General features: G+C 31.9%; 1 protein-coding gene across 6 annotated transcripts; it reads left to right on the forward strand.

Moving 5' to 3' along the window:
- The first annotated feature begins 5,599 nt into the window (after positions 1–5,599).
- MHX (magnesium/proton exchanger) lies at positions 5,600–14,109 on the forward strand. Of its 6 annotated transcripts, none has more exons than XM_039049766.2 (9): positions 5,600–5,854; positions 8,310–8,712; positions 9,073–9,248; positions 9,413–9,531; positions 9,625–9,773; positions 11,428–11,558; positions 12,383–12,599; positions 12,774–12,903; positions 13,732–14,109. In XM_039049766.2, the coding sequence occupies exons 2-9, from the start codon at positions 8,319–8,321 to the stop codon at positions 14,027–14,029; spliced, it is 1,614 nt and encodes a 537-aa protein (XP_038905694.1). In that variant the 5' UTR covers positions 5,600–5,854; positions 8,310–8,318; the 3' UTR covers positions 14,030–14,109. The 6 variants fall into 6 exon arrangements, with proteins under 6 accessions (XP_038905694.1, XP_038905696.1, XP_090163606.1 ...); XM_039049768.2 differs by having other exon boundaries at positions 5,602–5,854; positions 11,440–11,558; XM_090307480.1 differs by having other exon boundaries at positions 5,607–5,854; positions 9,073–9,272.
- The last annotated feature ends 11,137 nt before the right edge of the window (positions 14,110–25,246 follow it).

The following is a 25,246-nucleotide window of genomic DNA, read 5'->3' on the forward strand; positions in this document are numbered from 1 at the left end:
AATAAAAATATTCAAAACAAACAAAGAGAGAAATAAACAAAATAAGTGAGGTTCAAGCCATTCTCCTGTGAACAATAATGCATTTATACAACTAAGATATGTACCTGTATGTTTCAAACTGAAATGATGAACAGTTCTTCAACATTATTTTCAAATACTGTCCAAAAATTTTCAATTAATGTTTATTCATTTATTAGTTAAACTACAAATTTTATCTTCAAAATTCAACTTTGCGTCAAATAAGTTATTAAATTTTTAAAACGTATTTACTAGTTTCTTGAACTTCCAACTTTGTGTCTAATATGCTTTTGAACTTTTAAAAGTGTCTAATAATTAAATCTTTAAGGGTCCCGTTTGATAACTATTTTTTTTTTAAATTAAGCCTATTTTCTCCCTATTTTTACCATGATTTTTGCATCTTTCTCGGTTAAATTCCTAGCCAAATTTCAAAAACAAAAACAACATTTTAAAAGCTATTTTTTTTATTTTTCAAATTTTGGCTTGATTTTTTAAATTATTAGTAAAAAGTAGATAACAAAGAACAAAATTCGAAGGTGAGAGTAGTGTGCATAAGCTTAATTTTAAAAAATAAAAATAAAAAACAAAATGATTACCAAACTGAAGACAAAGATCGCAAAATATTATTAGGCCTCAAAGGCAAAGGTTAGATACATAATCTTTCTCAACAGCTTGACAGATCAGAATAGGGAATCCATGAGCCCTAGACCCAATTAGATAATTAGTTTTTGCCATTTTGGCAAAAGAAAATCAGCCAATGAATTGCAAGACCGTTTCACATGAAAAAAAAAGCAATATCCTCAAAAGACCTAGAAAGAGACCAGATTTCTTCAAGCCAGCAATCAGCAACATTCAACCCCTATTCTTTTCTTCTTCTAATGGAGCAGAAGGAACTGTCCACGCAGCATCTGAGTTAACTATGAACCATCCAACATGAGACCGAGACCATCGGTATTTTTTGAGTTTGAATTATGTTTCAATTTGGTCACTGAATTTGAAGATTTATATCTATTGTCTATTAATTAATATAAGATGATGATGAAGTAAAATTTTACAATTAAGATTAATGGTGATGCAAATGTAGGTAAACTTAATTAATTATAGTTATTTTAAATTAATTAATGTTTTAACACTAAAGATTGAAAAGTGAGTATTTAGTAAATATGAAAATTTAGGAACTAAATTAGAGCAAAACTCAAACCTTAAAAGGGGACATTTCAGGAATCAACTGCCTGGGGGCTTGCTTGAGCGAGTTATGAAGCTTGAGAATAATGTTTGTGTTTGTGATGAAAGGTTTGAAAGCTTGGGTTTTTGAAGCCTATGTTCAAGGTGCAAGGTACTTATGCTTGAATTTAAGTAATGTGAATTCTTTCCTTCTTTGTTAATGAAATTTATATTAGCTATTTCTTCTTTACTTCTTAATTAATTCTTTATGATAATAATGTAGGAATGACAATAATACAGATTTCGTTTTGGGATGCTATAACTTTTAAAATAATTGTTAATAACTGTGTTTATATAGAAAAATCAGCAGTCATGTGAGGTAGATTAGTGTTTGGTAAATTTCAAATTTAAAAATAAAAAATGCGTTACAACGTTTGATAAATTTAAACTAGATGTTATGTGATTACATTAAACATATACGATATATATAAATTGATAATTAATATATGAATTTCATAAATTAATTATTTATAGTCGTTTCTATAGTTTATATTACGAATTATAGTTTATATTTCTTTAAATTATGTTATAAAAGTATAAAAAATCATTGTTATATAAAATTGAAATGAAGATATATTATTTTAATTCAAGTATTTTAATAAGTTCAGTTGTTTAAAAACTTACATGATTTAAATTGTAAAATATTTTATTTAATATAAATTATTTGTACAAGTTTAGAAAAGAGTTCTTATAAAAATGTTGAATCATTCAAAATGTTATTCATATAGATGAAAGAGATGTGAAAAAAAAAAATGAAGGGATAAGACTTTAATTTAAAATAGTTAGTTAGAGAGAATAACATATTTATAAGAAAATTAAAAGTTAGTATGTACGTGCTTTAAACGTACAAAGAGATTGAAAAGTGATTTTAAACAAATTAAACAATAATTTATTTAACCAAACATACAAATGAGTTAAGATTCTTTTAGCATCGGAAAATTAGTTTTCATAACAAATTAACACACCTTCGAAATTTGGTTTTATAACAGGAAAATTAGTTTATTTAGTAAAATTAATACAACTTTGAAATTTAGTTTTATAACAAATTCACTTTCTCCTAATAAAAAATTATTTTCAAATATTAAAAAATAAACAAAAATATTTACAAATATAGCAAAAATTCACAATCTATCTACTATAGACTACTATTTATGTCGATCCATTAGAGTTGGCAAAATTTTCTGTAAATCCCATTTTGATCGGGGATGGAGTCAAATCGAGAATCTCTTTAGGATCCCTAAACTGGGGACGGGATATGAGAGGGTATCCTCGCCCTGTCCCCAACTCCGACCTTGCCTTGATTAGATTTTTAAATATATTTTTCTCTCTATATATAGAAATTTTTAAGAAACATAAGGCCAACTAAACTATCCAAAAGTTCCAATAAGGAAACAATTAGGGGAATCGAGGAATGAGTCTTCGTGGAGATCCGTTTCCCCGACAAGGATGGGGTAAATTCCCCCACCGGAGATGGGGATGGGGAACCCCGCCCCAGTCCCGGTCTGGTTATCAACCCTACTATCCATAGACACAAATAGTAGTCTGTCATGCTTTATCACGGATACTTTATGATATTTTGCTATTATTTATAAATATTTTCAACTATTTTTTCATTTAAAATAATTTTGCAATAATAAATTATTATTAATTTATTAAAATAAATAATTACATTAATTTTTTTAATTAATATTAATTAAGTAATTAATAAAGAGGAAAAGTGAAAAATTATGATTTTGGAATATTAAAAAAAAGATGATGTCTAACAAAGAGTTGAAAATGGTGAAGCAAACATAGATTTTGAAAGTGAATTTATTGAAGGAGGAGAATTTTTTTTTTCTTCGTATCAAAGAGTCAAAAGAAAACCCTAGATTTATATTGGACAAAGAAGCTATTTAGGACTAGAGAGAGATTGTTTAAAAGCTCATCGTGAAAGGAAACTTTGAGAAAGTGAGGAGGAGAAAAAGAAAGTGATAGGGTGACTAATAATTTACTAATGGTAAAGAGTGTTTGTATAATGCCTGATACAAGGGAATTCTAAAAATCCATATTTTCAACGAGAATAAAGATGATGGGAGATTTTAGTATATATGTCCAAATCTTTGAATCTCTGACTATTTTTAAATTATCATAATCCAAAGATAATTTGGTTGCCTATGAAGTGGTAATCTAGTATTAGCACGAAACTAGTCGATTCGCCCCTGATGTTATGGCTCGCATTTAGTCAGTCGCTGGATTGCTCTTTCGTGGTTTCATTTTAACTCTTGTCCCCCTAGTGAGTTACTCGGGGAAAGGACTAACTCTTCAAGTCAAGGCTATCTACCAGTTTTAATTGTATTCATTCTGTCCTAATCAAAAGGATTGACTTCTCTGAGTGACACAACTCCTACTCATGAATAAACTATCTGCTTAAAACAGTCGAGCATGATAGGTTTGTGGGTTGAGTTTAAGCACTTTTTAGACTAAATCCAAGCGTTGTAAATTTCTTCAACTCAAATAGCTCTTATTAAATAATGAACCTAACTCAATCCACTCATGAAATATTTATATTGGGCTGATATGTGTTATTCGGATCTTATTTAAATTTTTGTTCTAAAAATAGGTAATATGTTAACATGTAAAAGAATTTGTTTAATTATTTCCCCATATTAAAATGAGATTAGCAAACAGTTTTAATTATATTATGATTTGTTTCCATAACGTTAAAAATTATTTTAAAGAATTGGTGGATAATAAATAATCTATAGAAAATCATGAAATTAAGTAAAGTTGAAATAAATATATGTATATATGTATTGGAAAGTAAAAAAAAAAAAAAACATTTAAGATTAATAATAAGTTTGGATTAGTTCGGATTGGCTCGAGTTATTTTGTTTGGTGAATCTATGAACCAACCCAACACATAAAGTTTTCATTTATTTGAACACAACCTAACCCAAATGTACAAACAACCAATCCAAACACGGATTAAGTTCGATTGATCGAGTTTTTTGAGTCATTTTTTGAACACCCCTAAGTGTGGGTATCCAAATAGTGGAAAAATATTTCCGTAGTCTTATTTACTTTTTATTTTTTCTTATTGTTTAAAAGAATAACCTAGGGAGTAAAATTGTAAAATCACATCTATATTGCGCTTATTTGTTGCATCAATTAAAACCTTGAACTAATAGTTGAATCACTTTAGACGTTCAACTTTTACACGTGTATCAATTTGTATCATTGACGTTTGCTTAGGATAAAAAACATGGTGTAAGACTTACAACTTTATTGATTAAACTCCTACATTTTCATAAGTGAATTAATTTAGGCTCTTAGTTAGGATTTCATTTGACAATCTTTCATGCATAAATTTTAATTATCTATTTAATATTTGAAGAATTCTACACACAATTAAGAATTGATGCATTGAAGATTTTGAACAATAATCTTAATAAAAATTTAAATCGATTCATATATAACAAGTTTGAAGTTTAATTGAAACAATACAAGTTGTTTTCTAGATGTAGACGAAAGTTGGGAGTTTAAATTTATGAGTAAAAAATACATTTTTGGTCCCTAGATTTTGTATTTAGTTTCTATTTAGTTCATTGGTTTCAAAATGTTATACATTTTAGTTCTTACACTTTAATTTTAATTTAGTTCCTAGGATTCAAAATGTTATAATTTTATCATTGAGATTTGAGTTTTGTTTCAATCAGGTGCTAAATTTATTATTTACAATTTCAATCTCAATTTTTCATTAAATACTCACTTTTCTTCTTTAAATCTTAATATCAAATATTTGTATTTATTCAGTTTCATTAATGTTCGTTACTACTAAGATTAAATTAAAAATTTTAGGTCATAATTATTTTAAATTAATAAATAGATATTGACAAGTAACTAAAAGTAAGTATATTGCCAATAACAGCGTAGTTCAACTGGTATAGTGTTCATACTATCGACCTCAAGGTTTGAGGTTTGATTTTCCCACCTCACACTTTAATTACAATACCTTTTTTTAAAAAAATAAGTATATTTAAAGAAAAATAAAGTTAAAAATGTAAATTTTGAAAAATTGGAAAAAAATTCAAATTTTAAGGATAAAATTAAGACATTAAAAATCAAATTCAAGCATTTTAAACCGACCAGAAAACTAGATAAAAACGTAGTGTCGAAAATGATATTTTCCCCTTAAATTTATACAATTAATAGTCATATTTTTAATTGATAAGATAATTGTGTAATGTAGGTCTTCAAATGGCATGTACTTTATATACACAATAATATATAATACCTTTTATAGTAAAAGTTGATTTCACTTTTCAGTTGAGGAGAAAGGTAAGAAGCAATAAAAGCGAAATTTATTTTGTACTAAAGAAAAAAACAAAATTTATTTGAGAAATCTTCCAATCGCCTGGACGGTATAAATACTCCCAGTCCTCTCCAGTTTCCTACCGCTTCCGCACCTTGGACTGCCTTCGGACTTCATAAATTTTCCATCTCTACGGACGGTGGACGGCCATACTCCGGTGCCGGAAAAATCACCGGGACGGTGATGTTTCGGCGAGTGCTGTGGCGGTCACATTAGTCTAGAGACTCTTCAACTCTCACCTGCTATCAACATCTTCCGGAGGTAGCTTAGCTTCTTATTTTTTATTTTTTTTAATTTCCCTTTTGTAGTTAGATCGTGTTATCGGACGTTTCGATTGTTGTTCTTGTTTTCTCATTGTACGTTTGCATTACGTTCCTATTCTATTGAATGATCATACTGTGATGGGTTTTGGTGCTGAGTTTCTGCAGTATTTATTTATTTATTATTATTTTAATCTTCAGTAACGTGTTTGATTCTTTGATATATGTTAGTTTTGGATATTTCGTCTTCTTGACCTTTCATTTAGTTGCCAAAGACAATTGATTCAGTTCTGAATTTTGATGGGCTTGACTACAAGTTATGTTGCTCCAGATGCAGACAGAACATCTCACTACTCGTTGGTTCCATCTATGATTAAAAGTACTACTTTCCAATTTTAAATACTGGGGTTCTATGCATAAGAACGCCCATGTATAAATTTTGAATTATCTGTACGACATAGATTATTTGGACTTAAAAAAGAAAAGATAAGAAAGATGAGGAGCACATTCTATTTAAGGGGAAAATAACTCGCGTTGTCTTCTGATCAATTTTCCTCCTACAAGGAACATCAGTAAAGTTATATATATATTTTTAAAGAGACAACGTTTCTACTGACCTGTAAATTTCTCTCTACTTGTAGACAAAGATGATGCCTTCGCTAGCTCTCCTGTTTCTGCCTATTGATTACAATGTCATCGTCGTACGGAACTAGGAAAAACTGGTTAAGATAGTGCAATTTGTGGTTCAACTGTAATTAGAATGTCTCCCAGGTTATAAAAAGGGGAAAAAAACAGTAATTAGAATGTAACTAGTGCATGCTTGAGCCTGACGAATTTATTTTCACACGTATCTTATATTTAAGACTTGAGAGATTACTTCAAAAACATGGTTGACCCACAAAGCTCATTGTGTAATTCATCCCTGGCTGATATGTGACACTTGTCAAAAATGGAAGCTTGTGAATCTGCTTAAAAAGGCTCAATGCCTACTTTATGCATTAATTGGAAAATGGGCAATTACTTGGGAATGGTTTTTTAGCATCCAACACTTTTGCAACCAGGTGTTCAAATTATTTTTCCAGGCATGTGGATATTATAGGAACTGGGAAGGATAAGTCCTGAATCCCATTCGTATATGCTAGGTGAAAGTTGCCTGAGCTAAGTTATGTGAATTGGTTGATGAATGGCATGAGTTAATTAAGGAGTCTATAAATCACAGGTCTAGGTTTCTTTTGGGGCTTAAGCATGATACAATGGACATCTGTATTACCGTCAGTATTAAAGTACGTAGGCACATTAATGAAAGGCAATGAAGTTGTGTATTCTAGGGAGAGATTACAGCCTCTTGAAGTCATCTTTCTACTTATATACTGTAGGCATGCTATGAATGTTCTTATCAATTGGTATCTCAGCACCTTTTAGAGCATGTGAAGAGAGAAAAAGATGGACAACCTTATGGAATCAGTAGAGTAGATTGGGGCCTATGGCAGTGGAAGTTTAGAAGATACCAGTGATTGAAAGGATTTTACAATGTTAATGGAGGGAGTTAAGCTACTATTATAGAAACAAGAGGCTGTGCTTACATGGGGGGACCTCCGAATCAAGGTAATTCAATGAAAGGTAATCAGCTGGCTGCTCTGATCTAGGAGAGTGATATCGTGGAAATGAGTGAAATGATTCGGAGGGGGCGAAGATGAGCAAAGCTATCATCAGAGGGTTAAATTACCAGCATTTGACGAGACAGATCTAGGAGGATAGAGTTTTTTTTTTTTTTTTCTAAAATGGAACAGTATTTCTAGATGAATCGTCTACTGCAGTAGAAGTTAGAGCTGTGTTTCAAGATGAGCTTGCCTGACATAGGGCACAGCGTTACAAGAGAGCTTGAGTGGGCTGGCAGCCCAGTGCACCTTTCAATGTAGGGTTTGGATTTCTGATGGTCGTTTGGCACTAATTTGTAGTAGTTTAAGCTTGAGATGTTTCTTCAAGTAAACAAATAAAATTTGAAAGATTGTGAATACAAAGTTTAAGACAGAATGGGTTTTAAAGGTTTGGATGCCATGATACTAACACCTGATTTAATTAAAACAAACAATCATGAGGTAGGCCTAGACTTAGTAAATGGTTTTTGATTAATAATGTTGTATTCTCTCGGTTTCTAATTTAAAAAAGGATTTTGTATTCTTGTGTAATGTAATGTATGAAATGATGGTCACTGTCCATGAAAAGTTCTTTATGTTATAGTAATTCCTGTCCTATTTGATGTCTTGCAAGAAAACTAATTTGTTGATCAGACTCTTTACTTGCAGATTTTATTCTAATGGTACAATTTGTTGTCATTTTACATTAATGGGTGGTGTTGTTCATTTTTTTTTTTTTTTTGTTTTAATAATTTAATCAGACTCATTGATGTTTTCCAAGAAAAATTGATCCCCCTTTATTGGACATGTGACTGGCAGTTGATTAAAATGGCATCATTTCCTAGAGAAAATGTAGAAAGCGGCCAAGCAATTTCTAATATTAGTGGGACCGGAAAATGTGAAAGCTACTTCATTTTTCGTAATGAAACTTCCCTTGGGGATGCATTTCGGATATTCCTATATTTTATGGGCCTTGCATATTGTTTCATTGGATTGTCTGCTATTACTGCTCGATTTTTCCGGTCCATGGAGAATGTTGTGAAGCACTCAAGAAAGGTGGTAGAGATAGATCCACACACCAATACTGAGATTATTCGATATGAGAAGGTCTGGAATTTTACAATTGCAGATATCAGCTTACTGGCGTTTGGCACTAGCTTTCCTCAAATATCATTAGCTACTATTGATGCCATTCGAAATATTGGCAACCTGTATGCTGGAGGTTTATTCACTTACTTCCTTTCCTTGCATAAGTTCTGAACTAGGTCTTTCAAATGAATGAACCTGGTGAACTTTTCTTTTTTTAGTTTGAAATTAGAAGTTTACTTAAATTTTGCTTCATTCATCAATGTTATCTGGTTAGCCAGTTCAGACCCATAAGCTAATGCATGTCTTCTGCCTGACACATGTAATTAACTTTGTAGTACAATTGATGAGTTTTATTAATTATTGTTATTGTTATTTTTATTGTTGCCGGGAAGGTTAAAAGGCTTTGGATTATGACTAAATTAGAAAGTATTCACTTTTGCTCCCTTCCTAGAAGTCTGATTTTGTGTTTATTGTTTGACGAAATGAAATTTAGGTCTGGGACCTGGAACACTGGTTGGTTCTGCTGCTTTCGACCTTTTTCCCATTCATGCTGTTTGTGTTGTAGTGCCTAAGGCAGGGGAGTTGAAAAAAATATCTGATATAGGAGTTTGGCTAGTTGAGCTTGCTTGGTCTTTCTGGGCTTATATTTGGCTATACATTATTTTGGAGGTAACACTTGGCATTTTCTCTTTGGTAGGATGTTCTAATTCCTTTCTTGTCCTTTTATAAGTCATCACATGCATTTCATTCTCTCTAATCTCAATTTTTTCTGTTCAAAAAACTCTAACTGCGTTATGCCAAAGTATCATAGCTGATATATATTGAACTCTTAGGTGTGGACACCAAATGTAATAACTCTTTGGGAAGCTTTGTTGACTGTGCTACAGTATGGATTACTGCTTACACATGCTTATGCTCAAGATAAGCGATGGCCCTATTTGTCCCTTCCTCTGTATGCTCTCTTTCTTTTATCTTTTCTTGTTATGGTGGAAACAAGGCAGGTTCTTTTGGAAATATGCTTCTAATTTCCATTCTGACTTGCCAGGGCAAGAACTGAGAGGCCAGAGGAATGGGTGCCACCTGAGATTGCTATATGCAGACAGGATAATCCCTGTAGAGAGGAATTTCAAGCCCATGAGAATGAGCAGAGAAGCATTGTTGACATTTTCTCTATCCATGATAAAGATGAGAGAGGTAATGGTAAAATTGATTTATTTTTTAATATGTTGCTTCGAAAGTAGGCTGAAGTGATGCACTTTAGAATCCTGTCCTAGAAAAATTTTATGATGCTAAGGATGCGATTGTCACTAGGTTCCAGTGGCCTGAAATTTGTGACTCAATAACTGAGATTTTGATTGAATGTGGACACGAGGCTTATTGAAGTTTTGCTGGTGCGGATTGATAGAATAACCTAAACGTGAGTGAAAAGTGAAAATACACTAAACCCTAAATTATAATTGATTGTTTCATTATTACAGTAGAAAATTGAAGGATGGAAGCCATGGATGTTGCAAGAAAGCCTCCATCAAGGACTAATGTGAAGATGACATTACAGAGATGAATCTGTATGTTAGTGCTCTATGGTTATGCGGATGATTTTCCTTGTTCTACCATATGCAAAATGCTCACGAATGGAATCTTTTGGTATGATGTATGCTCATCATAGAGATGCTAGTGTTATGATCAAGGAGTTCCTCCTCAATCCGCCTTTTGGAGAGCAAGACTGTTTTCTATGGATGGCGGGGGTGTGCACGATCCTGTGGGTTTTGTGGGGTGAGCGGAATAGTAGGGTGTTTGGGGGAGTGGAGAGGGATCCTAAGGAAAATTTGGTCCTTATTTTGTTTTCACATCTCTTTGTGGGCTTTGACTTCGAAGACCTTTTGTAACTATTCGATAGGCACTAATTTGTATATTTGGAGTCCCTTCTTATAGTGCAACCTTCCTTTTTGTGGGCTTGGTTTTTTATATGTCAGTGTATTCTTTCATTTTTTCGCAATAAAAGCAGTGTTTTTCATCCCAAAAAAAAAAAAAAAAAAAAGGAATCGATGGGAGATTAATTTATTCATATTAGGAACCAGGAAGATGATAAAACTTTCAATTCAAGGAATGTTTCTCAGTTTTCTCATTTGCATATTGGAATTTTTGTCACTCTTTTGTTACGTAAAGTTAATGTAAGAGTACTAATTAGGAGCATAATGATAAGATTAGTATGATACAGCATAATGGTAACTAGTCAAGGGTGCCTTGGTTATAAATAGAGGGTGTTAGAGACCTTAAAAGGGGACTTTTTTTATTGTCCAGTGTTGGGTGGGGTAATATGAGAGTAATAGTTAGGGTATATGGGTAAGAATCATAAGATTATTAGGATATTAGTAAGGAGTATTATGGATAACTAACCAGAGGTGTCTTGGTTATAGATAAGAGGGATTGGGCACCTTGGGGTGTGGATCATTTTTGTGAGAGTTTCCATCGTGGGACCTTGGAAGAGGGAGAGCCCTCTTGAAAGGCTACTAATATTGCAATATATTACTATATTTGTGTTCTTTGTGTTTCTTTTAAGTTTTCTTGATAGGTGGTATCGAACATTAAGGTTTCAAGTTTTGATAGTTTATGGCAATCTTTTTTATAGATGTTCATAAGCATCTTGAGTGTACCATTCCATTTTTTACCCTTTATTTGATGGTGAACCTCTCTTTCTTTTATGAATTTATAGTTTCACGTGGATAAAGTGCACTGTTCAAGTTTATTGCAACCTTTTATTTTCCCTGCATATATATATATATACACACACACACATACATATTGAAAAGAATCATTTTATCTACATATTGATGTCTCTAAATTTTAGTGTATCATGAAGTTCCTGGGCATGATGTTGCTGAATCCTCCTGTAGTAATATTCCGGAGGAGATGGATGGAAAGGCAGACCACCGTCATGTGCTTAAGATTTGGAAACAACAGTTTGTGGATGCACTTTCGGTAATGTCTTTTATGCTTTTATGGGAATCGATCATTTTCCGTTCCTACCGAGGAATTATGAAGCTTAGTTGTTCAATATCATTTTCTCTTTCAAATTGTGACGTGCTGGGAATCCCTTACTTTTATTCTGCTCTCAAGTCAACAACATGAGAAGCTTTAATGTAATAGTTAGTAGATATCAAAATGACATTTAATAAAACGACTTTTAATCCCAGATGTATGACATCATTTTGGTTCTTATAAGCTAAACTAAAGTGAAGTAGGTACGTTTCATAACTGATTACCAGAAAACCAATATGGTTAACCTTGTAGTCTAGTCAAAGAAGAAAAGTATCCGTCTTTAAAGTGGCAAGTTTAAATTGTAGTTAGCATCTATTCTATGAGTTTTCTTATGCCAAATTTTGTAGGATGGTAATTATCGTGTGACATAAATCAAAATAATCAAACCAAATATGTTAAATCACTGATTGATCCAAAAACTTGAGCTTATTGGTGAAGGAAAATTTAATGTTATATGTCATTTGACACTCTCTCACACTTGTGGGCTTGAAATATGTAGGAGACCAACAAGTGAAAATTAATATTAATTGGGAAGGAAATAAGATTGTAAATCTCCTGGATCACCTGCTTTGATACCATATAAAATCATTGATTGACCAAAAAGCTTAAATTTTAGAATGAAAGAAAATTTTATATTATTTCATCTAACAAAACACTAATTGTTACCTGCCTATGTTAATGCCAACAGGCAATTGTTCTTCTCCCTACATTTGCTGGAAAAGTTTAACCAATTTTAGTTTTTATTTGTTGATTCCTTTTGGCAGTTGGAAACTTTGGAATCAAAGAGGCGAAATAACGTCTATTTACGACTTGCAAGATTATGCTGGCAGTTGCTTCTTGCTCCATGGAGACTTTTGTTTGCTTTTGTACCTCCTTATTACATTGCTCATGGATGGCTTGCCTTTATTTGCTCCCTTGTTTTCATCAGTGGGATAGCTTATATCGTCACCAAGCTCACAGATCTAATAAGCTGTGTCTCAGGTTCTCCTTACTTCCCAATTTGAAAATATCAATTTTCCTCTATTTTCGGTGAAGGCTATTATGCCTCAGTAGCTTAGGAAAGAATGACCTCTCCTTTATGTCATTTTATTTTTCTCGCAGGTGTTCTCTGATTTTCTTTTCCTTTAAAATTTTTATTTTCCTTGTGTTACGCAGGAATAAATCCTTATGTCATAGCATTTACAGCATTGGCGAGTGGAACTTCTTGGCCAGATTTAGTGGCTAGTAAGATTGCTGCTGAGCGCCAGACAACGGCAGACTCTGCCATTGCAAACATTACTTGCAGGTAAGCTCTCTCTGAACTACATTACTTTACCCATATTCTTTCACATATGTAAATGTTTTACAAATCTAGGGATTATTTAGTCTCGATACCTTAAAAATTTCTAGGGCTGAATTTTAAATGTCTTGCTGATGTCTATTTGGATCATTCCCTTTAAAATGTTTTTAATAAGTCTTGGCTGCTAATTTCGGCAGTTTAATGTCCAGGTGCCACTATGTTTTTTAAATATTATGTGATGGGGTTATTTCAGGCCGTTGGGATGTAAGCGATAAGTGATGTAGCTAACGATAGAGAGCTTAATTAAACAAAAACAAAAAATCTGAAGGCTTATTCCGGATCGTTTTAAAGAATATAGATATAAAAGAAATAGCCCTTAAAAGTAGAGTAACCTGACCGAAACTTTTCCATTTCCTTTTTTTCTTAAATCTCTATCTTGAATGAATGCCAGTGGTTTCTTCTTCTCATCATTACTCATAATATGTTATGTTGGTGAAAACTCTTGTATCTTGAGAATGGAAAAAGGCCAACCTATGGAAGAAACAATGAACAAACATTGAAAGCAATATGTGATGGATAAAAAGTTAAAAATTAAGGGGTAATTGCAATGGGCAGTACCTTTTAAGGATAATAATTAAGTGTATAACAATACCGTAAAAGAATTGTAAATATAGAAAGATCTGTGATAGGCTCCTATTATTAGGATATGGTTATCACTGTTAGGACTCTGAGAGCTATTCTTTTGTATTATGCTATATTTGCAAATACTTTGGACCTAATTATTATATTTGAAACTGTCTTTTAATTAAATGTATTGTTCGAAAAATTTTGCAGCAATTCAGTGAACATATACGTGGGAATCGGAGTTCCATGGCTGATGAGCACTACATACAATTTCATAGCGTATAGAGAACCACTGAAGATAAAGGATGCGGCAGGTCTGAGCTTCAGTTTGTTGGTGTTTTTTTCTACTTCTGTGGCTTGCATTGCTGTGCTTGTGTTTAGGCGTCTAACATTAGGCGCAGAACTTGGAGGGCCAAGGTTTTGGGCATGGATTACTTGCATCTTTTTCATGTTGCTTTGGCTCATCTTTGTGGTCATGTCTTCTCTCAAGGTCTCAGATATCATCTGATTCTGATCTTAGTACTTCCCCCATTTTGGTCTATAGAAATATATTATTTGATATTTGGATTTTGCTCGTTTTTATTTTAACTAGTTGAATGCTATGTGCATTGCAATTTTTATGTTAATTATCTATACTAGCTGAATACTACGTTGGATGATTTATATATATATATATAACAAAAATAAATATTTGGATAATTTAACAAAAATATGTAATTGTTTACTCCGTCCAAGATTTATTGGTTAATTTTTTTCTTTTAAAATTTCGTAATAATTCTCTTAGTTACAAAGATTTTTTTTTTATTTGAATGATTTTGATTATCTCTTAATTTCAAATTTTAATTTAAATCTAAAAATATATATTTTAAAATTTTGTGATAAACATTTTTAAAGCATTTTTTTTTTGTTTTAGATGATTTGATCATCTTCTCAATTTTAAACTTAATTTTTTTAATTTTATTTTTATCTCAGATGATTTTTAGAAATTTATTTTGATTGGTTTGATCTATTGATCTTTTTAATTTCAAACTTTGATATAAATTAAAATATCATTATTTACTTTTTAAATTTTATGATAATCTTTCCTGGATTACAAAAATACAATTTTTTTATTGGGATGATTTCATTAAGTACTTACTTTTTACTTCAATTATTTTAAATTTTAATTTTAACCAAAGTATTATTAATGTTTTTATTTTGTGATAATCTTCTCATAGTAAAAAAAAATCTTAAATTTGATTTAGATGACGTGATTATCTTTTAATTTTAAATTTTTATTTAAATGAAAATATTGTTTTTTTTTTAAAAAAAAAATTCCATATTAATCATTTCTCGATTGAAACAAGATTTGATTATGCTCTAATTTCAAAGTTTTCAAATTCTAATGTAAACCAAAAGATTGTTTATTTTTTAGGTATATATAAACCCTAAAAACTTATTCTCTTTTAGATTTGCAATGCTTCCTGATTTTAAGCTTTATTTCAAATAAATATTGTTTTTTTAACTGGATGATTTAGTTAACACTTTAATTCTTTTGGTTTGGAAGATTCATATTATTGATTATAACTATTCTTTAAATTTCTAGAATAATAGGAACAAAATTTAAGCTACTTCTAAATCATATATAACTATATTTGTTATTCAGTTTAGTCTAAATTTAAAATCAATAAATTGCTGCACAACTTAAAATATAATTAAGAAAAAAACTTAAATTTATAGCACACAAATTATTAAATCCATATTTAATGGTTATAACTAATATTGAATAATTTTCTTCACTATTTTACAAATTAAATTGGAGTATGGAGAGACATGTATGACACATTATTTTATTTTGTTTTCCAATAAATTTAACACACAAACTATTTGAAGTTTAAATACATTTCACAAGGAAGAACAACTATCAAATATAAAAATGAGGAATGAATAATGGATAACCAAAATATACACCTTCAAAGAAATTCAATTATACAATTAATCAAATTTAACTTCACGATCAAGCATGAGTGGAGGATTAAGATTTCTTTTCAATGACAAAGCTAAAAGTATTTAATATTCAATTGTTTTAGCATATAAAAATAAATAGATTATAAAAGAGAAAAAACACATTAACCAATTATGCAAGAATAGTTAGAGTTAAGACTTACACATAAGGAAATAGAAAAAGAGAAAAACTAGTAAGAAAGAGAGAATCAATAAAAACTTGGAATGAATTTATAAAAGAAATTTGATTTGATCTAAATTCAAATCTAAAAAATAAATCAAAATTGATTTTTTTTTTTTCAAAAAGAATCTAAGATACAATTTTGTTTAAATTGAGATTTGTTTTTTAAACCAACCAATTATGTGTGCATTTAAATTCGGAAAAAGTGAAGTTTCTTTTGTTATGAATTGCGATACTCAAAAATAGAGAAAAAAATTTACTGAATAATTTTAAATATGAATTACTTAAGATATCCCTACAATCATCTACTAAAGGAGCAGAAAATCGAAAGATCTTTATGACCATCTACTAAAAGGGCAAATAGGGAAATCGAAAGGTTTCTCCTCATAGCTTTTTAGTTAGTATAGATTATTAAAGGTGAAATAAATTAAATATTTGAATAATTTAAGAAATATGTAATTTTTTTACTGCATTGAGGAGATCTATTGGTTGATTTACTGTTTTTTTTAAAAATAAAATTGTAATTTTTATCTTAATTATGTCGATTACTCTGACTTTAGAGTTTTTAGAATCATTGAAACTTATGTACGATTGGATTTTAAATTTATTGTTTTTAATGTTGAAAAGATCTATTAATGAATTAAATTTTAGGATTATTTGAAACTAAGTTCAATTATGAGTGACTTGAGGAGGATTTATTTTAGAACTATTTAAATCTATGAATATAAATAATAACCTCATTTAAATCTTTTAAAATTTCATGATAAATAAATAATAACCTCATTTATTTTAGAAAAGAATTATTTTTTATTTTTATCTAGATGATTTGATTTCCTTTTGATTTCAATTTTTAATTTAGACCAAACAAATATATATATTTGAATTATAATAGTTTGCTCTTAGTTTGTATATATATATATATTGATTTGGATGATTTGATTATCTCTTAATTTTGCATTAAAATGTCTATTCTTTTTAAAATTTCATGTTATTCATCTTTTAGTTTTTTTTTTTAATTTGAATTTGGATGATTTTGATTATCTTTTTAATTTCATACTTCAATTTAAATCAAATATTATTATTATTATTTATTTTAATGACATGATCTCTTAGTTAAAAAGAATATATATTTGATTTGGATGATTTGGTTATCCACTTAATTTTAAACTTTAATTTAAACTAAAATATTTTTCTATTTTTTTAAAAAAAATTATGATAACAATTTCTTTGTTAAAAAAGTCTCTATTTATTTATTTAAAATTAGATGGAGGTGTAAATTAAAGGCGCTTGATGTTGGTCATCTATAATGTTGGTTGAAAACCAACATTAAAGGTGACCGATATTTAACACTTTTATTAATATCTTCTTTGATGTTGGTCGCCCGTCTAACATCATACCTCTATAATGTCAGTTTTCGACTAACATTATAGCCCAATTTTATACTAGTGTTAATTGAAATCCATAGATTTTTTAGTTTAAGATTTTCCTATCTAGGTGCGTCGAGAGTCCTTGTACACACATAAGAAATAAGTAAAGGGAGAGAGGATCTCCTTGCTTGAGATCTTTGGACGTTTGGAATTTCTTTCTAGGGATACCATTAAGGAGAACTTCAAAGCTTGCTGACTCCACACACTTCATGACCAGAAAGTTCGGCTTTGGTTGAGCCCCAACTTAGCCTAGACATAACCTCCTTGAGATACCTCCACTCAACCTAATCATAAGCTTAACTAATGTTTGATTTAAGAGCAATTCAATTATGCTTTCCTTTCCTTTTGAAGCTAATATCATGAAAATATTTGAAACCAATTAACACATTGTCTGTAATGTGCCTTCTAGAAACAAAAGTTGAATGAGAAGGGAAGTTGATTAAATAAAGCAACAGTTTAAGATGATTTGCAAGTATATTTGCAGTAATTTTATAGATCATGGAAAATTAAGGATGATCTGTCACACAGATCACGGATGTCACACAAGATGTCATGATGAAATTAGAGACATCAACAGAATAACAAAAAGTAAATCAAGAATGGATGCACAGAGATTGATAACCCAGTTTAGTGATAATTCTCTACGCCTAGGGAGCAGAGTGTTGAGAATGTTCTAAAACTCACAGTTCGTAAATGTTAACATATTCTATTTATTAATAAAATTATTATTGAGTATTTTATTGAATAAATTGTTATCGATATTGCATTATGTTACAAAAATCCAATAAAGGAATCATTGGCTATAATTTGAATACTTTAACTTTATGTGAAGACATAAAAGTAGATAAAGTTTAAGTATATAGCCAAAATGGTCTATAAGTATTGGGTGAGATTGGGTACCTCATCCGGGTGACACTATTGAATGTGGCCCACTTTGTATACTGATACAAACGATGTGATCCCAAAATCATTCATGTGGAGACAGCGAGTGGGGTCATTCTATGCAATAAGTTTGCATAAGACCAGACCTCGAAATAGTCACTTTTCTTTATAACGACCGTTTACTGTTAAAACTGACTATTTCAAATTCAATGACCTAGGGTATCTCGATCTTAATCATGGGCTAACTTTGAGCTCCTATTTATTCGGGATTATCCTTTGATCTGCATTGGTGAGAGTAGTCCAACAACACTGCTCAATAAGTCTTCCATTTTGGGATAAGACCGGATAGATAGCTGGGAACATAATTTAGCAAGATGGAATTCATTCCTACTCGACTTAGGATTAGCAGATAAGTTGTTATCTTCCTAGTCTTGAACAATAGTGCCCCACCCTCTCATGATCGAGAAGGTCTTGGTTTATTAGTTGGACTATAAACCAAATTGTTCAATAGAGGATCGGTGGGAGCTTAAAGAGCAAGATGTATTTACAAAGGTAAAACGGTAGTTTTGTCCTAGTTGTAAATACGAACAACCTGTGAAGGATCGACTTACTGATTATGGTTAAAATGGACAAAAATATATCTATAGTGAGAAGAGTGCAACTATCGAGCTATAGTGGTATATCTAGGTAGTTAACGAATATTGATCAATTCAGTTTAAAGAGTTTCGCCAATTAATCTCAAATTATTGGAGCTCATGATCTGTAGGTCCATAAAGTCCCTCTACTAACTCGTAAAATTATATCTTAGATTAGTGAATTGAGCGAATTTGAAATGTTCAAATTCAAAATTAGGGTTTTGAATTTGAATCGTTCAAATTCAATTTATGGTTTGTTTAAATATATTCGATATAATTAAACATTTAATTTATCGAAATTAAACATAATTGGAGATTTAAAAATATTTAAATATTGATTTAAATATTCAATTACATGAATAAGATTCATATCTAAAATTAGATGTTTGATTAATTTAATATTTGATGTTAAATTATTTAATTAATTATTTAAATCAGTTTTCAGTTTTAAAAAAAAATCAAATTCAAATTTGATTTTATATTTGAATTTAATTTTGAAGAAAATTAAATTAAAATTAAGTAAATTGAAAAACAAAATTAGAAAAGCCACTTTGAGTGGAATTTTCCAATTTTTTATCTTCAATTCAAGTGGTTTAATCTTAATTAAACACCTAGCCCACTTTGAATATGGTCTTTAAGGTGTCATTGATCTGAAGCTCAACTAGTTGCATGATTTTCATGGTTAAAAGCTTCAGATTTTCGAAGTGAAGAGGATTTATGCAAGTTTGAAAACTGATTTTCTTGTTTTTTTTTTCCCTCTAAACCCTTTTCCTCCTCAATCCAATTCGCTTCAGTTTAGAGACTCCACCTCCAATCTGAGTTAGAGAATAGTAGAGAAGATCATTGTGTTGGTCTACTGGAGATTTGGAGATCAATTTCTTGGAGAGAAGCTAGAATCAAAGAGTTTCATCAAAGGTTGTATCTCATGAAACCTTTTCTCTGTAAAATTTATTTTTAGCATGCTTTTGAACTCAAATTAAGTGTAATTAAAGTGCTTATTGATTCTGATTACTTCCGCTGCATATTAGTTTATTCTATCACAGAGTGTCCTAGATAAGTCATTAATATGTAATAGTCAAACATTTACAAACTTATCTGTAAAATAAAGACATTTTCAATGACACATGTAGAACTCAACTTACTTGATCATCTAGGCTTCCTCTAGATGTGAGATTCCTTCTCAACAAAACTTAGGCTCCATCTAAGTAAATGAATATTAGTGATGCATACACTTAGGCTCCTCCTAAATATGTGAGACTTCCTCTCACTATGAAGATATCTTTTCTCCTTCTTGTAAACTCTCATTCACACGAAGAACTTAGGCTCCCCCTAAGTTAGAGAATTCCTTCCCAATGAATGATGTCTTAGAATTCTTCCAAGGTTGAGAATCCCTCATCGATCAGCTTTTCCTTAGGCTCCCCCTAAGATCAAATAACGCTCTGTAAAATCGAAACTTTCACAGCAAAAACATCTAAAGAAAAGCCATCACAAGCAAAGATTAGTTCTTTCTTCTTTAAACACAACCAATATAGAAGGATGTCTATCTCTACTAAGTAAACTCATAATAACACATGTGGCAACCCTAGCAAGGATACTTCCTGGACTTAAATAGCACAAAGGAAAGATGGAAAATATCCCCAAACAAACTCGACAAATTATCATAAAATGAAAGTCACCCAGAGAACAAACAATGTAAAATAATTCAAATAAGGAAAGAAATATTCCATAGAGTTAACATCCTGTGTAACAATTGTGTGACACCATTTGAGATAACACCAACACTTCCCAAGAAAAACCATATGCCTTAAAATATATAGCCAATAACAAAACTTTAACAGATCACATTCCACAGGCTGATGGATCTAAATTTTGACATATATTTGGGGTCTTTACATTTAGGTCTAAGAGAAATATAGGTGGCATTGATCTTCTCAAGAACCCTCCCTTCATAATTGAGAATATGCAAGCATAGCTCCATCGATACTTCTAATAGAAAAGAGTGCATACCACCAGGGCAAGAAACTTTTGATCGGTGCATCCCTTTTAGAGCCATTTCCACTTTAGATCTCGTAAACCTCCAACAGAGATCCACATTTTATGCCTCTATAACTTTACCAAGGATGAAATATCCATCGATATATCAATATATTCGTAAACTGAAGGGCTTGATATCAATATTAAATATCTACGAATATCTTTGATATCTTTTACAAATGTTCGTAAAATATAAAAAAATGTCATCTATTTAATCTAATATGAATAGAAATACTAATAAAAACATTGAGAACTTAGTTTGAGAGTAAAAGCAACTTAAATTAATTATAACTTTTACAAAAAATGAAACAATTAAAACCTTTCCACATTGCTAGCTAGACATACATAAGGTATTTATAACTTTTATAAATAAACCTAAGGTGTCATACTTCATGCAATGTTTATTCATTACTAGTATATATAATTTTTATATAATAAAGTAATGAACTAAGTATATATTCCATGCTAACATACAACCTTATATTATAACATTTATAATATAAATGATGCATGGATATGTTTTAATGTATGCATATATTATAACTCTTATATTATATGATGCATGAACATGCTTAATGTAATTTAATCATGCATATTAATATATTATAACATTTATAATATAAAATGATGCATGAAGAAATGCATAACCTATGGTGGGTTTTAAAACTATATGACATACACTATTATATTTATATTTATAACCTATAGTTTTAATATTGCATCACATACAATATGTAAACCATAATTATTTTTCTCTATTTTATGGCACTTAATATAAATCATATTTATATTAAAATTAATAACTATGAATCTTATTCATTGTTAGCACCAAAATTGTGCTATTTTTCTCTTCTTAATTCTAGGTCGTTACTATATTTAATGTGTTTATTTGATGATTTTGTAGACATTGAGCATCTTGGAGGTAGAATTCGTCGTTACAAGCTATTTGGGGTTAATTTGGAACAATTAGGAGCTAATTTGAGCAACCGGACTTCAAAGGGACGTGAATGAATGAAAACACCCCTAGACGGAGTGTCAACGCTCAAACGAGCGTTGCGCGACACTATAAGGAAATAGCTACCCATTCGGTGAAGAATAGGGTAGCGTCGTGTTGGAGGAAAATGCGAGATGGGGTTACGCACGCAATCATGCATTAGACATGGCTTAAGCTATGCCCATGCGTTAGAGGTCATGCGTTGGAATGAAAATGCGTTAATCTAGTATGCAATAACCAAGCGTTCCTATCACAAGTTTTCTTACGCTTGCACCAAGTATAACGTAAACACAAGTTTCTCGGGTAATCCGAGGTCGAACACAGGGACTTGTCACTCAATAATGCTTGTGAAACAATGTGTTTGAGGCGATGAATAAAAATAAAAAGAAGAAGTTTAATGGATTTATACTCTACTCCTACGCCTAACTGAACAGATTGAGCAATAGAAGACTTGCGATGAGAATAGGTAGATACATAACAACCATTAACGCATAGTAATTTTTATTATCTTAAATCACTCGAGTAATCCCAGCTCGTCACACTAACATATCGCACCCTCTCGGTGGTCAGTCGCATGACTATATCTCTATAGTGCATGGTTGCGTCGAGCATAAGATTGTGCCTATCTCTAGGAAAAATGCATACTTTGCTTTAGTGCGTTCCATCTTTTACCTTCTCAGGCAGTTAGACGTGGCTATTTAACTTATAGACAAGCATTGCAACAACCCATAGACAAGCGTTGCTACAGCCTTTCACCAAGCAAAGAGGATCAACTCACTATACTCACACAACGCACACCTCTCGGTGGGTTGCTACATGTGTTCTATCTCTAGGCTTCACGATTAAGTATGTGATCGCCTTTGATAAATAAACGTTGAAGATAAACAATGATAGAGATAAAGATGATAAAGAAGACGGCAATGAAGGAATCAAGATATGCATTGATTACAAAATGTCTTAATATCTTAAGCTAAAATGTAATACAATATAGAGATTAGAAGAAAAATGAAGGACTCTGCGTTAAGGCTGTCGGTGGTGCCATGGATGAATGGTGGAGATGTCTCTCTCGAGCTCTAGCTCTAGCGAAAGCTCCGGTCGTCACTCGGTCTGGTTTGTGGAGGTGAAGAATTCCCACTGAAAATCTTGCTTAAGTTCTCATCTGTGATCGCAAACCTCTGCCTTGAGGCAGAAGTTCGGATGTCTTAAAATGAAGGTTCAAGGGGCTATTTATAGAGTTTAAATGCCGACAGCTATCATGATTGCATTATGGCTCACTACTGCTTTTGTTGCGGTATGGGCATTGTCACATCGTCTTATCTTGTTGATACTCCCAAGGTATGCGTCTGAGCTTGATTCAGCTGAAGTATCAACGCGTTCTACCCATCTTGCGATCGCTCTTCTATTATGGTTGTCACTCCGTGGTCGCAATCTCCAAGTGATTATCACATTTACTTGATCACCGCAACTTCCATGCGATGGACACATTCGATCACTGCATGCATCCGTCTATGCGATAGCTCGACGTTCAGCGCATGCGTTTGTCTTTGCAGTCGCCTGGCTTCAACGTGCGTTTGTCTTTGCGATTGCTTATTTCCAACGCATGCATTTGATTCCTGCGATAGCTACAAAAATAGACACTTTGGCACAGAGTAACACATAATATTGGGGTCAGTGAGGATTTAGGTGCTAATCGACGCAAAACTCAAATTTTCACAAATTCTAAGTATTATTATCGCGTTTTCTACTTGTTAACCCTCATAATTCTAAATAAAAGGCTTATAATAACTGGCATTTCTGCCAGTTATCACGTCGCGACACTACAAGTGGCGTTGCAACGCTACGAATTGAAGCAGACATGTGTTGCGGAGCAAAGCAGCATCGCAATGCTATATACAGCGTCGCAATGCTAATGCTACAGTATTTTCTATAAATATGTCTTTCGCGTTTTAGGGCAAGGGAACAACCTCCAATCGGCCTCTAGCCGATTTTTACCCTTTTCTTACCTTTCCACTTGTATTTTTCTCCCTTTTTCTTCTCATCTCATGTAACTAATGGAACAATGTCGGGATTTGTCTTCTTCATCTCAATGGGAAGGTAAGTTCTAACTATTTTATAGTTTAGGGAAATTTGGAACAATATAGTTTTTGGGGAGTTTTGTTGGAATGCAATCTTTTTTGTTCTTGTTTATGGGTTTTAATTTGATTTTAATTATTGATTGACGCCCAATAATTTTTCGTGTGATTCTAATGCTTTGTGATTGCCTTGTAATATCTGACAAATATTTATAAGTTAATCTCATTGGAAGCAATAGGTTAGTTAGGCAAAAAGGACTGCTCCTATCAACCTAGAGAAAAACCATATTGAATATTTGACTAGACGTTGGAAGTCGCCGCATCCTAGCATTATCCCTAGAACTTAATGGGATTAGTTAATTTGTATGGAGCGGATTCATTTTCTATGCATGTTGATTAATTAGGTAATTAGGATCAATGATTGGATTCCAATAAATTGGGCTAGGCATATTCAAGAAACTAAATTGCATTTAAAGAACTCGATGAACAAAAATTACATTGGCCAATTCCGATTTTCTTAAGCTAGATCGTTTCTTTAATTGCATTGCTATCTTTTATTTTCTTGTACTTTATTTCTTTTATACACTTTCCTTTATCCAACCTACCAATCCCACCCCCCCAAATTTATCTCTTTAACTGAAAACGGAATGTGTATTATCCATATAGGGGATCTTTCAATGGAGAAGATCCATCGACCTAAGACGAAGTTAAGACCCTATGAATCAATTAAAACCTTAGATTCAGACTGTCAAAGTGACGGAAAAGACAGAATAGTTTTTACACATCCACCTAATGCTTCGAGGAACTAATCTTACGCGCTTCCCTGATGTTCGACCTCGGACTTGCCGCTTGTACTACTAGTTAGTATAAGTAGTTAGTTCGGTGATTTACAAATATTATTTGTGTGGCAGTCTTTTGGAAGCGACACCATAAAGACGCATCCGTCAAATTGGCGCCGTTGCCGGGGAAGCCAGTTAGTTCTTCTTAGTTAGTTTTTAATTAAAGTTTCTTTTGCTTTGATTTATTTTCTGTTTTTGTCGATTGAGCATGATAGGATTTTTGAATCAGCCTTTGACGTCCAAAAGTCAAGTAGGAAATTTTGATGACGAGGTAAGTGGCCTTCGCCACGAGCTTGCCGAGTTGACTTCCTTTGTTGGCCATTTGGTGAGAAGGAGATCACAGCAAGTACAGGTGTGTGGGAGTTGCCTACTCGAAGGGTATTCCACGCAAGCATGCCCAAGGTTGCAGTGGATGCCAGCACCATGTGGATTCGCCGAGGAAAGGTATTATGGTCCTTGGGACTACGAGCCTCACCATTCTTGGCGAGTGAGTATTTTGACCATGGATACTCAGAATGGCAACAAAGGTTTGGCGGCCAAGATTTCAAAGTACCATACCAGTTGACTCGTGCTCAGTCTTCAAGGCCAGGTATGCTTTAAAGGCTTTGGTTATGGAGCTTGCTGATAGATCTTTTAAGTCTGAACAAGACAACCTCTGTAGGCAACAAGAGTTCAAGC

Source organism: Benincasa hispida, chromosome 11 (assembly GCF_027475165.1).
Source record: "Benincasa hispida cultivar pf3 chromosome 11, pf3_genome.v1.1, whole genome shotgun sequence".
NCBI classification, from domain to species: Eukaryota; Viridiplantae; Streptophyta; class Magnoliopsida; order Cucurbitales; family Cucurbitaceae; genus Benincasa; species Benincasa hispida.